The sequence below is a fragment of the Lithobates pipiens genome, unplaced genomic scaffold (assembly GCF_037356315.1).
Source record: "Lithobates pipiens isolate NorthernLeopardFrog02 unplaced genomic scaffold, aLitPip1_a1.2 Scaffold_8, whole genome shotgun sequence".
Classification (NCBI taxonomy): Eukaryota; Metazoa; Chordata; class Amphibia; order Anura; family Ranidae; genus Lithobates; species Lithobates pipiens.
In genome coordinates, this window is record NW_027507903.1 from 558956711 (window position 1) to 558970479 (window position 13769).

A 13769-nucleotide genomic window follows, 5' to 3' on the forward strand; every position below is an offset into this window, starting at 1 on the left:
TCTGAGGTGAAACTCTGAAATGAGGGAAAACTCTGATTTCTATCATCCAATCATGTACAATCAAAATACGGTTTTGTTTTTTTCTTGCATGGTCTTTTACCAGCGTTTAAGACCAGCTGGATTTAGAGGCAATAAATGCTTCTCTCCCAAACGTAGAAGAATTGCCTTCAGAAGAAAAAAAAAGTTTTGGAAGAAAAACGCTAGACGTGGCAAAAAACAGATGTGAATGCATCTAAAAGTGTGTAAACCACTAGGCACGTTTAGTGCTTGAGCATTAATTCATTTCAATGGCCAGAATAAAATTATTCTGGACAAATTAATTTAATTAACACCCAAGCGCTTGACGCTGCTAAATGCAGCTAAAAGCGGTACACATTTACCAGCGGGCAGAATTTTTCTGCTGCCAGGAGAAGGGTGTCTAGGTAGTGTCCAGTGTACACGAACTCACAGTAATACACTTTGTGTACTCCAAGGCTAAATAAGCATTTAACTCTTGCAGCATGAGGGGGCAACGCTACCATGGTAGATTTTGTCTCATTCCCGCCGTTCAGACCGTTTATGACAAAGCAACAAGTTTGTTCTAACTGCCACTCCCAAGCAGTATATACTCACCCTTCCTTTCATCTCCCACGTCTCTGTTCATTGCAGGGAGCTGAAGAAAATGCTCAGTACTGGTTTTGGAGGTGCTTGCGACCTATTATGTGACAGAACTAGGCCAATCGCCGCTGCCAAACTAGTCCAAAGCCCTTTGTAAGCGATGACCTTGCCCCGTTATAGCTTACATAGAGCTTCCCTTTCACTTCCATTGACTGAATGGAATGAGGGAGCGAGGAAGCGTAAGTGTATACATCTGGGGAGGTCATGAACATGAACCTGTTGCTTTATCCTGCATGGGAAAAACACTTCACTTGAAATGCACCCGGCATGAGGGAAAATGCGGGAGCTGCAAATGATGGCCTTCTAGTGAAAGCAATAGCTCCCAGGTTTCTATACGTCTGAGTCACAGACAAGTATGGGGCAAAAGCAAGTCAAGAAGTTTGAATTCCTTATATTTCTATTTGTTAGGGACAGTGACTCAAAGTATGGAAACCATTGCATCTGCATGACAGGCAAACAGCTAGCATTTCCAGGAGAGGTCAGCAATGGCAGCCTAGATGTTTATTTTAGGACAAGTTTTTGTATATACAATGCAATTTTCGGAGAAATATCAGGCCGATTAAATGAGCAGAAGTATGGCCCACCAACAGTATTTTGTAAGATATGGCCTTGCCGTGAGCAGAAACATCCTGGCAGCGTGCCCAAGTACACAAAGCATTAATCTATACAACTTTCATCGTTTCTTCTCTTGACAGCTCAGCTGAACATCTGCACTATAACTTTCATAGTGTTCACCCCAGCTTATCCTGTCATTCAGTGTAAGGCCCTATGCATATGGGGGAATAAGCACCTGATAAGAGATAGAACTTAATATCTGATGCATTGCTAAAGAACTAAAGAAGAACTCCTTTAAGAAAAATGATAACCTAGTTCTAATGGTCAGTTTGAGGCCAATTTATGCTTTGCCTAAGCTTTAGTCCTTAATACACATCGATGTGACGCCATAGCCAGGACAAGAAAATGCACCTCAAATGGCACTGTACACCATCCCGACATTTTCTAAACAGCTCATTTATAACTGAGTACATAGAAGTAGCCGTATTTGGTAATTTGATAAGCAGTTTCTGCTTTTTGATGATCTTCATAACTTAATAAGGTCTAAAAAAAATAGACTCTCTGCAATATCTAAAGTTCTCAGAGAGCCACAATGCACCCAGCTACCAGAGACTGCGTAACCATTGCCTAGACCAGGGGTCTCCAAACTGCGATTCAGGGGCTTGATGTGGCCATTTGCTTGATTTTATCCAGCTCTTGGGGCATTATTACCCTCACCGGCTTGAAGTAAACTGGCCCTTTTGGTAAGAAAGTTTGGAGACCCTTGACCTAGACAATAAAGGGACATGATGAAGCTCAATTAATCGTTTCTTATACATAACAAAGAAGTACTTTTACTGCACAATAAAATGAGATTTGGCAATGCTGCCCTACTGATCCCTGTGTATGTGATTTTAAGGGACAGGTTCATGTTGAGCACCATTTACATCAATGTTAAAAACTTCAACCCACTAAATTTCTGAGTAAAACCCCTATCAAACCTCCGACATACAGCGCCTTGAAAAAGTATTCATACCCCTTGAAATTTTCCACATTTTTTCATGTTACAACCAAAAACGTAAATGTATTTTATCAAGATTTTATGTGATAGACCAACACAAAGTGGCACATCATTGTGAAGTGGAAGGAAAATGATAAATGGTTATCAACATTTTTTACAAATAAATACCGAATTTATCGGCGTATAACATGCACCCCAATTTAAGAGGAAAGTATCACGAAAAAAAAGTTTTTTTCAAATAAACCACTTTGAAGCAAAATAATGGTCAGTGAGCATCAATGCAGCCTGATTAGTGCCCATCTGCTGCTTCAGTGCAGCCTGATCAGTGCCCATCTGCAGCCTTGCTCCTCACTGCAGCCTGATCAGTGCCCATCTGCAGCCTTGCTCCTCACTGCAGCCTGATCAGTGCCCATCTGCAGCCTTGCTCCTCATTGCAGCCTGATCAGTGCCCATCTGCAGCCTTGCTCCTCACTGCAGCCTGATCAGTGCCCATCTGCAGCCTTGCACCTCACTGCAGCCTGATCAGTGCCCATCTGCTGCCTTGCTCCTCACTGCAGCCTGATCAGTGCCCATCTGCAGCCTTGCTCCTCACTGCAGCCTGATCAGTGCCCATCTGCAGCCTGATCAGTGCCCATCTGCAGCCTTGCACCTCACTGCAGCCTGATCGGTGCCCATCTGCTGCCTTGCTCCTCACTGCAGCCTGATCAGTGCCCATCTGCAGCCTTGCTCCTCACTGCAGCCTGATCAGTGTCCATCTGCAGCATTGCTCCTCACTGCAGCCTGATCAGTGTCCATCTGCAGCCTTGCCGAAATAGACAGAGCCGAATCTCCGATGTACACGGCTCGGCGTCACGCCCAGTCCCGCTCCTTGGCCCAGATCCTATGATGGGACATAACAGTGGTCCAATGCCGGCACATCAATGCTAGGAGCCCTCCAGGGGGCGGGACTGAGCGTGACTGCAAGCAGAGCTGAGTACACAGGGAATCCAGCTCTATTTCAGCGGTGCTCGCCCCCTTCTTCCCCTCGGTGCAGCCTATATCGGCGTAGAACATGCACATACGATTTCCCCCCTATTTTAAGGGGGGGAAAAAAGTGTGCGTTATACGCCAATAAATACGGTATGTAAAAAGTGTGGCGTGCATTTGTATTCAGCGCCCTTTACTCTGATACCCCTAACTACGATTTAGTGGAACTAATTGCTTTCGGAAGTCACCAAATTAGTAAACAGAGTCCACCTGTGTGTAATTTAATCTTAGTATATATACACAGCTGTTCCATGAAGCCCTCAGAGGTTTGTTAGAGAACCTTATTGAACAAGCAGCATTATGAAGGCCATGGAACACACTAGACAGGTCAGAGATAAAGTTGTGGAAAAGTTTAAAGCAGGGTTAAGTTATAAAAAAATATCCCAAGCTTTGAACATCTCACAGAGCACTGTTCAATCCATCAACCAAAAATGAAAAGAGTATGGTACAACTGTAAACCTACCAAGACATGGCTGTCCACCTAAAAGGACAGGCTGGGCAAGGAGAACATTAATCAGAGAAGCAGATGACAAGAGGCCTATTGTAACTCTGGAGAGATCTACAGTTCAGGTAGGAGAATCTGTCCATAGGACAACTATTAGTCATGCACTCCACAAATCTGGCCTTTATGGAAGAGTGGCAAGAAGAAAGCCATTGCTGAAAGAAAGGCATAAGAAGTCCTGTTTGCAGTTTGCGAGAAGTCATGTGGAGGACACAGCAAACATGTGGAAGAAGGTGCTCTGGTCAGATGAGACCAAAAATTGAACTTTTTTGGCCTAAATACAAAACGCTATGAGTGGCAGAAAACGAACACTGCACATCACCCTGAACACACCATCCCCACCGTGAAACATTGTGGTGGCAACATTATGTTGTAGGGATGCTTTTGTTCAGCAGGGACAGAAAAGCTGGTCAAAGTTGATGGGAAGATGGATGGAGTCAAATGCAGGACAATCTTAGAAGAAAACCTGTTATAAAAGACTTGAGACTAAGGTGGAGGTTCCCCTTTCAGCAGGACAACGACCCTAAACATACAGCTAGAGCTACAATGAAATGGTTTAGAGCAAAGCATATTTATGTGTTATAATGGCCCAGTCAACGTCCAGACCTAAATACAATTGAGAATCTGTGGCAAATTGGACTTGAAAATTACTGTTCAGGCGCCCTCCCTCAAATCTAACAGAGCTTGAGCTATTTTGCAAAGAAGAATAGGCAAAAAGGTCACTCTAGATGTACAAAGCTGGTGGAGACACCCCCAAAAAGACTTGCAGGTGTAATTGCAGTGAAAGGTGGTTCTACAAAGTATTGACTCAGGGGTTGAATACAAATGCACACAACACTTTTCACACATTTGTAAAAAATTTTGAAACCCATTTATCATTTTCCATCCACTTAATTATGTGCCAGTTTGTGGTGGTCTTTTACGCAGAATCCCAATAAAATACATTTACATTTTTGGTTGTAACATGACAAAATGTGGACAATTTAAAGGGGTATGAATACTTTAAGGCACTGTATGAAAGGTTTAAAAAACATAAGAGTTGAGGGCGGCCACTCTTCCTCAGACTGTCATAACTGTCAATGGTGGGGGCAAGAACAGACATGCATGCCTCACCCCTAATTACCAATGACTCTAAAGCAGGAGGGGGCCAGATATTATTATAGTGATCTGATTTAGGAAATCAGCTGACATTGAAATTAAAATTCCTCCCAGTTTCCAAAAAAGCGAGACAAAATTAATTGGTTATATTTAGAAATCTAGAAAACTGCCATCTAAAAACTATGGTAATATTCTTGTTTAGACTGGAGTTCTTCTTTAAGCTCTCATACACACACATCAGCATGCTCAAGAGGACTACCATTCACTTCTATGGTGAACACAGATTTTGCACAAAGCAAAGATTATAGGTGCCATACACTTTGGTGGACCACAGCTATATTGAACTGCATCCCATCTACCAATGTAGTAAAGTCCTGATCGTTCCTGTGTCTGTATGACAACCACTGTTGCCCTACCTATAGGTAAATGGAGCCTGACTTATGATGTGCTTATGAGCCCGTGTGCATTTTGCATTGTGAAAAATATTTAATCCTGTGCTATTATATTTTCTAATAACTGCTCATATTCAGATTAGTACAAGACAAAATGATCAACAATCTGATTAATTTAGCATTTTTTACCAGTTAAGACAGTGTGAATTATAAAGTACACAGATACAGTAAAGCAAAGGGCATACAAATCAAACTCACACTTAACCATGTAGGTAAAACCCCAGTGAGATTATATTTATCGAATGGCATAAAATAAATGTATGAACATTAAAGGAAACCTGTACTGAGAGAAAGAGGGGGCTTCCATTCCTGATCACCTCGTCTGGCTTCCCTAGAAACCTCACCCTTTAATACATTTAATAATAATTTAGCTTCAGTCAAAAACCTGGAACAAGCATTCATCTAGTGAGGCAAGTGAAATCAGAGACTCCTTGTTCCGGGTCAGTGACGCAATGTACTGAAGCCAGGATAATAGCCAATCAACTAGGTGCAGTCAGCAATGGCAAGTTCCACGTTTCCCTAACAGGTAGCCTTTAAATGAAGGTGCTGCCGTAAACTATTCAATTTCACCTTTAATCTGAGTAGTTACAATGGGAAAACACCCCTTGTGTTAAAATTTATAAACCCCTATAAAATGAGCTCTATGCAACTCACCTGAAGCTATTGTGGACGTTTAAAGAAGAACTCCAAGAACCATTTAAAAATCTGCTGGTGTAGGTCCAACGAGGTGTATTTTACATCATGGACTTGTCTAATTTTATTTACTATTTACATTTTTACTAAGTGCCAGACGTAAGCCTATCACTATAGTCTGGTGCTCTGTCAGAAGAGATAGGACCTGCTACACAGCAGCCACAACGCCCAACTACCCAGCTCTCCAATATTACAGAATACCCTGTAGGACTAAGGCTTCATTCACACCAGTGATTTAGGCTGACACAAATTGTAGAGGCAGTAATCTTGATTCCCGTTGCGGCTGTGATGGCTGCTAGACACATAAAGTGAGTCCAGCATCAATCACTGCAGGTAATTGCTGGCTGTGCAGAGAGCCACGAACAGCTGTTGCCACCAGAGACCTGCCGTTAAACTAGGCCAGTGGCTGTACCCAACCGCTCACAGCCACAGCAGCAATCAGAACATTTCTGCTGCTACAATTCACACCAGCCTAAATCGTGGGTGTGAATGTAGCCTAAGGCCTCATTCACATGGGTGTATATCTGTGCGCACCTGCATGGGTGTCAAATTGGCACCAGCTGCTCTGCCCTGATAGACATGAATGAGGCTGCCTGCACATAGATGCATGGAATACCTGTGCATCCCATACGGGCAAAAACAACCCTTAACACAAATGTATGCAAACATATGCCTGTGTGAATAAGGCTTTAACCCCCTATAAGTCGTCACTTTTTTAAAATTTGTGCAATTCTTGGAGTACTTCTTTAGTTCTAATCTGACTTGCCAGTTGCTAAAAGAAGGGCCATGTTAGACTTTGAAGTTCCAAAACAAATGACATGACACATCGCAAAAGTTAAACTCTCTGACCTTTACAAAAAAATAAAAAAAAAACTCCAATTCTATAAAACTATTCATAGTTAGACATTTCTAATTTTTTTTTTAAATATACATAGTCATATACAGGACTAGGTTAAACAACATGATTTAACAATGATTTTGGATAAGGTCATAATTTGTGGAAGTTTACAAAAGTAAAGACTGAAAGAGCTGCTGTAATTTATTTGGTGTTTACTGTTAAATATGTTGGAGTTATATAGATGGATAAAAGAAAAAACACAGTAAACTGCACCCAACGTCAATTACCAAAGTCATTCTGCAAGTATTGCTGCATGAATTATAGACTATATAAAAAATACTTCTACAAAATGAGCAGTTTTATAGATTCAGTATTGTGCTCTTAAAATATAGTATTTTAAATTTATGAAAAAGCTCTGAAAGGGTTGAACATGGCAGCTGCATTGTGCAGGGTTAAAGCAGAACTCCAGACACACAGTTACACACACAGTTGAAGTGTATATATTAAAGAGGATTTTAGCTGCTAAGGGATCTTAATTCTGTTCACCTGTTTTTTTGTTTTTTTTTCCCCCCCACTCACCACTGCCACAAGGCCTTGTAAAGAGGAAATCTGGTATTTCCAAATGTACAACTTCCTGAATCATCTGCTTGTCCGGTGGACAGAGATAGCGATAATGATCGATCATCCAATGAGCAGGCTGGAGGTAGAGAGGTGATACGGGCGGCTGCAATACTAGGACCAGCAAAACAGGAGTGACACCTGCCAGGGTCATGCAATGTAGCGAGGTGCACTAGCTGAACAGAACTACAAATCTTTAGACCGCTAAAACAGTTTACAGATATGAATTTCAACTTTGCATTTAACGGTTTGCCTGAAGTTGGACTTTAAGCTTCATAAAAAGAATGCAGGCTTAAAACATTGAAGTATGCGCTATCCCTATGTAAAAAAAATATTACGTTTATGGTTAGAGTATATGTAAGCAGCAAGCAAAACTGGCAAAGCAGAAAGGAACAAAAGCCCAGTAGTCACTAACCTTGTTTATTAGCTTCAATTGTTTTACACATGGCACATTTTGCTGTTTTAAGTTGCCTGTCTGTATCAGACCTGCTACAGCCCACTTCAGCAGGCCTTCTCTGCAGTACTAATGAGCCAGATGAGTTAACCTGCACCCAGATCATACACACTAAATTATTTACAAATTCTTAACATGTAAAAAAGGAACACGCCCATACCTCTGTAGCTATGGGCATTTGGGAGAAAATGGTTCTAAAAGTAGCTGCTGACTTTTAATGAAACAGACACTCGCCTGTCCCACGGTCCAGCAATGCGGGAGCACAAAGCCTTGCACCTTTCCGCCTGAATTGTAACTGTGGGGGCACCCAGCTGCGCATGCACGAGCCTCACTGCATGTTGTGAATGGCTGGGCAATCTTCTGGACTTGTGATGTGTCCCAGAAGATTTCAGGGAGGAAGGAGAGGTGAACTTCCTTCCAGCGACTCGGTGCCAGGGGAGGAAGTGGAAACTGGATGTCTCTCAAAACTGGTCAGGGCTCACCAGTACTTAAACCGGAAGTTCAATTTTTGGGTAAAACTCCACTTTAACTTTTCTCTGAGAACAGTTATTGGCAGATTGCCAGTTCTCTAATGTAAACAAACAGTAAATGTTTTGAAGGTCTCCTGCAACTTGGGCATTTAGCCCAGACGCACTGATGCAAAAGGCGTCCTGCCCTGTGAGAGCTGGACAGCTGCTGCAGCTGGACTGTGCAGATAGTTGTACGAACGTTTAGGGCAGTATGTGTCTAGGGAGGAGTGCCTGTATTGCAGACTTCTTGCACTGCAGGTAAGAAGTTTCTTAGGCTGCTGGCAGTGGGGCTGGATAGGATACCTGTGTCCTCAGGTAACTTTTCTCTGAGAACAGCTATTGGCAGATTGCCAGTTCTCTAATGTAAACAAAACAGTAAATGTTTCGAAGGTCTCCTGCAACTTGGGCATTTAGCCCCGACGCACTGATGCAAAAGGTGTCCTGCCCTGTGAGAGCTGGACAGCTGCTGCAGCTGGACTGTGCAGATAGTTGTACGAAAGTTTGGGGCAGTATGTGTCTAGGAAAAAGTGCCTGTATTGCAGACTTCTTGCACTGCAGGCAAGAAGTTTCTTAGGCTGCTGGCAGTGGGGCTGGATAGGATACCTGTGTCCTCAGGTAACTTTTCTCTGAGAACAGCTATTGGCAGATTGCCAGTTCTCTAATGTAAACAAAACAGTAAATGTTTCGAAGGTCTCCTGCAACTTGGGCATTTAGCCCCGACGCACTGATGCAAAAGGTGTCCTGCCCTGTGAGAGCTGGACAGCTGCTGCAGCTGGACTGTGCAGATAGCTGTATGAACGTTTAGGGCAGTATGTGTCCAGGGAGGAGTGCCTGTATTGCAGACTTCTTGCACGGCAGGCAAGAAGTTTCTTAGGCTGCTGGCAGTGGGGCTGGATAGGATACCTGTGTCCTCAGCTAAAGACCACAGCCCCATGCACTGGGGCTAAACACCCAGTGTGCATGGGGCCTAAGGTTAGAAACCTACTGAAACAGGATTCTGGAGTCTATGATTTGAATTTTGAGATTTAATTATTTTACCTTACAAACAGCTACAGAGGGAATAGGTGGCTTGTTTTAAAGCCCTTTTGTGGTTTGTTAAGAATATGCAAATAGTTTATTGTCCATAGTCTGGGCACAGGTGCACTTTAAAGATATCCTGTCACCAGAACAGATAATATGTGCTCTGATCGCTGTCAAGACATCCGACGCCAGCAGCCCCGGTCCACTCAGAATTGTCTTTCAAGTGAATTTGCACTGTAGGGAGGGTTGGAGGAGCTAGATCAGCACAGAAATTAAATTGGAAATTCCCAGAAAGAAAAAGGGATAGGCTGTGCAAGTACAATGAGAGCTGTGCTATAAAATCGGCTCTGGAGTAGTCAAACTTGGTAGCAATTTCAATGGTGCATTGCAAGTCAATAAAAATGGTTTCTAGAAAGGAAAACTGCTGCAAGTATTTGTAATACCTGAATTTCTCTGCTTTTACCTGCAATTTTTATGTTGGTGACAGGGTCTCTTTAATTTTAAAGGTTCATTATGCTCATATTTTTTTCATCAGCTCCTAGCAGTTGACAAGTGCATAGATTTACTGCTTATCAAGACAATCAAAGTCCATGTTATAACAGGCCTTATCTGACTTATTACGAGCGAAGGGAAGAAGTAAAGACTATATTGCTTAATATAAATGGCCATTGGGTTCTGCTTCTTAATATAGGAGTAATGATGTTTATTTTATTTAAAGTGCTACCAGTGAAGATGACAATAATTGTAATTAAAGAAAAACTCTCTCTCTCCCCCCCCCCCCCAAAGATCTCTTATTGTTTTTAATATAAAGGCTAATATTACCCTCTCCAGTCATTGCCATACATAATTACATAATGTCAAGTCAGCACTTACCTTTCTTGCGCTTCTTCTGGAAGGAATAGTTTTGTTCAATTGCCTTTACTTCCTCTGCAGATATGAAATGTCGTACATTGTAGCTGACTCCAACTCTGTTCAAGTGACCTCGGACATGATTTGCAAGACCTATCCCATTATGGAAGCGATCAGGACAATATGGACACTCCCGTTCTTCGCTCCTTAGCCCAAGGGCTTCAAGCTGACTAGCATACTTGGGATCAGTTAATAAGGTATCTAGAGGGATATCATCTTCACCATCATCCGCCCAGTCTTCCCTGGGCAGATGGGGGCCAAGAGAAGCACGTGAAAATAAAGTCTTACTTAACGCAAGCTTCTTCTTATAGCCCCAAGGCTGGCGTGCTTTTGTTCGCTTTTTCTTAGCGCTTATGTTCTCCAGTGAGACAACAGCCACCTCTTCTCTCAGTTGTCGTCTCTGATATTCTTCAATTCCACCAGCAGCTTTAAGAGCGTCTCGAAACCTTCTCTTTAACTGTATTGCAGCCTCAGGCAATCGAACTAATCTTCTGGGCTTATTGCCTTCTTTTTCTGCACGTTTGTTATTATTCTGTGAACTATGAGATTCTTCCCTAGCTAGAGTCTTTCCTTTTACCTTACTAGGACCTTGCATAACAGGCTGAGATATGCCCAATTTCCAATCAGGCTCAACTGAATTTTCTGTTTCTGGAGGCTTCCATATCCCTTCAGTTGGAGGTTCTGAGGTTTCACCTCCATCTGCCATCTCTGATAACACCCTGAAAGATGATGAAGTTGTTCGCGTTTCCCCACCAACTTTCTTCACATGGGTCTTTGCATGCTGAACAAACACCTTTGATGAGTTTGTGCCAAACAGGCATTTGGGGCACTGCAGACGAGCATCTCGTCCTTCATCTGTGAAACTCTCGAGTTTGCCGATCTCTTCTATAATTTTTTTTCTGGATTCTTGATGAAGTTGGCGGTGAGATTCTAGACTCTCCTCATCTCCAAATCCCTTTCCACATTCTCCACAAGTGTAAGTACCTTCTACCCCATGACCACCCTCTCCTTCTCCTTCTTGGGAGTGTTGAAACATGTGCTCTAACAGGTGGGCTTTTTTCTTGAAGTAAATACTACATTCAATGCAGGTATAGACAGAGCCTTCATCGTCTTCTTCTTCCTCTTCCACCTCTACATGTGCATCCTCTTCTGAATAATTTCCCCCTTGCCAGGCTTCATGGACTCTTCCTAGCTGCAGTGCTCTTCTGTAAGCTGGCATTGTAATAGGTGATGGGTCTGACCTCACCATCATTAATTGTGTATGACCTTCTCCGTCCTCCAAACCTGAAGTCCATTCAAACCTTCTATGCTGCATATACTGTTCCTCTGGAAGCATTCCATCAGATTCCCTTTCAATTTCTTCATGAGTGTTTAAGTATCTCCAAGGAGTAGTATGAGTGCCAGGCTGGTGTGGAGCAAAGTGGTGCAAGGTACTATGATCAGGAGGTGGAAGAGTATATTTAGAAGAAGATAGGTGATCTTGCTCTGGGCTGAAGAAGTTAGATAAAGATTAGGTAACGGTTCAGGATGGTCATATGATAATCTAATGCTCAAGGCCTTTAATCTTGGCATACATTAGGGTAAATGTTCAAATAAAATATATTATATATCTTCCAAATCCAGTTTAATAAAAAAAAAAAAAAAAAAAAAAAAAAAAAAAACACATATATATGAATACTGGTGAGCTTATAGCAAATATGAAACACCAATTTAAAATTAAGCATCCAATTGAAACAAAGCATAAGGTCTCATATGGTCCTAAATTTCTCTATAACCACTACATGGTCCTACAACATTAAATGGAAAAAAACCCTGAAAGCCAGCAACTGAATTTATCACTATCAGAATAACATATTAGTCCTTACCGCCCCATGATGCCACAGTTATGCCCATCAGACTCTCTGGAGTGGGTCAGTCTCATCCCTAAAAAAATAGAAGGAACAGATATAAATCAAATTTGACAAATTAGATCTAGTCAACAGTGGTCATGCAGATCTCTCAATCTGAAGGGCTGTCCTCCCTAGTATTAAAGGATAAGTTCACCTGTATGAAAAAAATTCACATATTTTTGTTGGATGGATTGTGGGTACAATGGCAGGCTCCTGCAGATACATTGCCTATAGCTTTATGCCTGCAGTTCATGAAGTTTCAGAGCTGTAGGAAATGTGAATAGACTACGAGCATGCTAATTAGCACGCTCACAGTCCATTGGAACTACAAGTCTGTCTGTCTGTCTGCTGCGGTGAATGAATGACTGTGGCTGTACAGGCGGAACACTGCACAGCCGGCACAGATTTTCAATGCGACAGTGGGTGTGGAAGTGAAGAACCCCCACCTGCTGGCACAGGGAAGGAGAATCATCCTAAATACGGATGTAACATATTCCAAAGGTGAACCTATCCTTTAAGCAAGGGTTGCATATGTTGAGATCTTTCTCTCTTTTTTGGCATTCTATTCTATTATGGGGTACAGATGGTAAATGGCTTGTTCCATTTTTTTTTTTTTTTTTTTTTTTTTTTTTAAGAGGCCTCTACGATCAATAAAAAGCACTTCCAAGATTCATAAAAGTGTACAATTTAATTTTGTGGTTAATCCATACAGTATATGGCCCACTTATGAATGTGGCATGGCCACCCTATTTCTAGGCCATTTTGAAATATTAAAAATTTTCAAAAAATTTTGAGTCAGACTCAAGGCATATAGAAATTAACCCTACAATGAAATTGGATCTTAGAAGTACCCACATACACTAGAATACCAAAAGTATTAGGACGCTTGCCTTTACACGCACATGAACTTTAATGGCATTCCAGTCTTAGTTTCTAGGGCTCAATATTGAGTTGGCGCACCCTTTGCAGCTATAAAAGCTTCAACTCTTCTGGGATGGCTGTCCACAAGGTTTAGGAGTGTGTCTATGGGAGCGTTTGACCATTCTTCTAGAAACGCATTTGTGAGGTCAGGCACTTATGTGGACAAGAGGCCTGGCTCGCAGTCTCCACTCCAATTCATCCTAAAGGTGTTCTTTGGGGTTGAGGTCAGGACTCTCTGTGCATGCCAGTCAAGTTCCTCCATCCCAAACTTGCTCACCCATGTCTTTATGGCCCTTGCTTTGTGCACTGGCCAAAATTATTTGGTGGCGGGGGGTTGTTTTTCAGATGTTGAGCTTGGCCCCATAGTTCCAGTGAAGACAACTCTTAAGGATTAGGGATACTAAAACATTTTGAACAATTGTTTGTCATGCTCCCAACTTTGAAAAGTTTGGGGATGGCCCTTTCTTGTGCCAAACAAGGTCCATAAAGGCATGGATGAGCGAGTGGAGACCGTGGGCCAGACCTTCTCATCCACATCAGTGCCTGACCTCACAAATGCACTTCTGGAAGAATGGCTAAACACTCCCAAACAAACAAACTCCTAAATCTTGTGGACAGCCTTTCCAGA

The 13769-nt window shown here is 42.2% G+C and overlaps 1 protein-coding gene across 7 annotated transcripts in view; it reads right to left on the bottom strand.

The window, feature by feature from the left end:
• WIZ (WIZ zinc finger) overlaps positions 1-13769 on the bottom strand; it is a 290134-nt gene that overhangs the window by 238622 nt on the left and 37743 nt on the right. For all 7 annotated transcript variants that reach the window (XM_077470010.1, XM_077470013.1, XM_077470014.1 and 4 more), the window contains exons 3-4: positions 12197-12254; positions 10296-11821 (exon numbers count right to left, since the gene is read on the bottom strand). In XM_077470010.1, the coding sequence (XP_077326136.1) occupies positions 10296-11821; positions 12197-12254 (1584 nt within the window). The remainder of the gene's footprint in view (positions 1-10295; positions 11822-12196; positions 12255-13769) is intronic.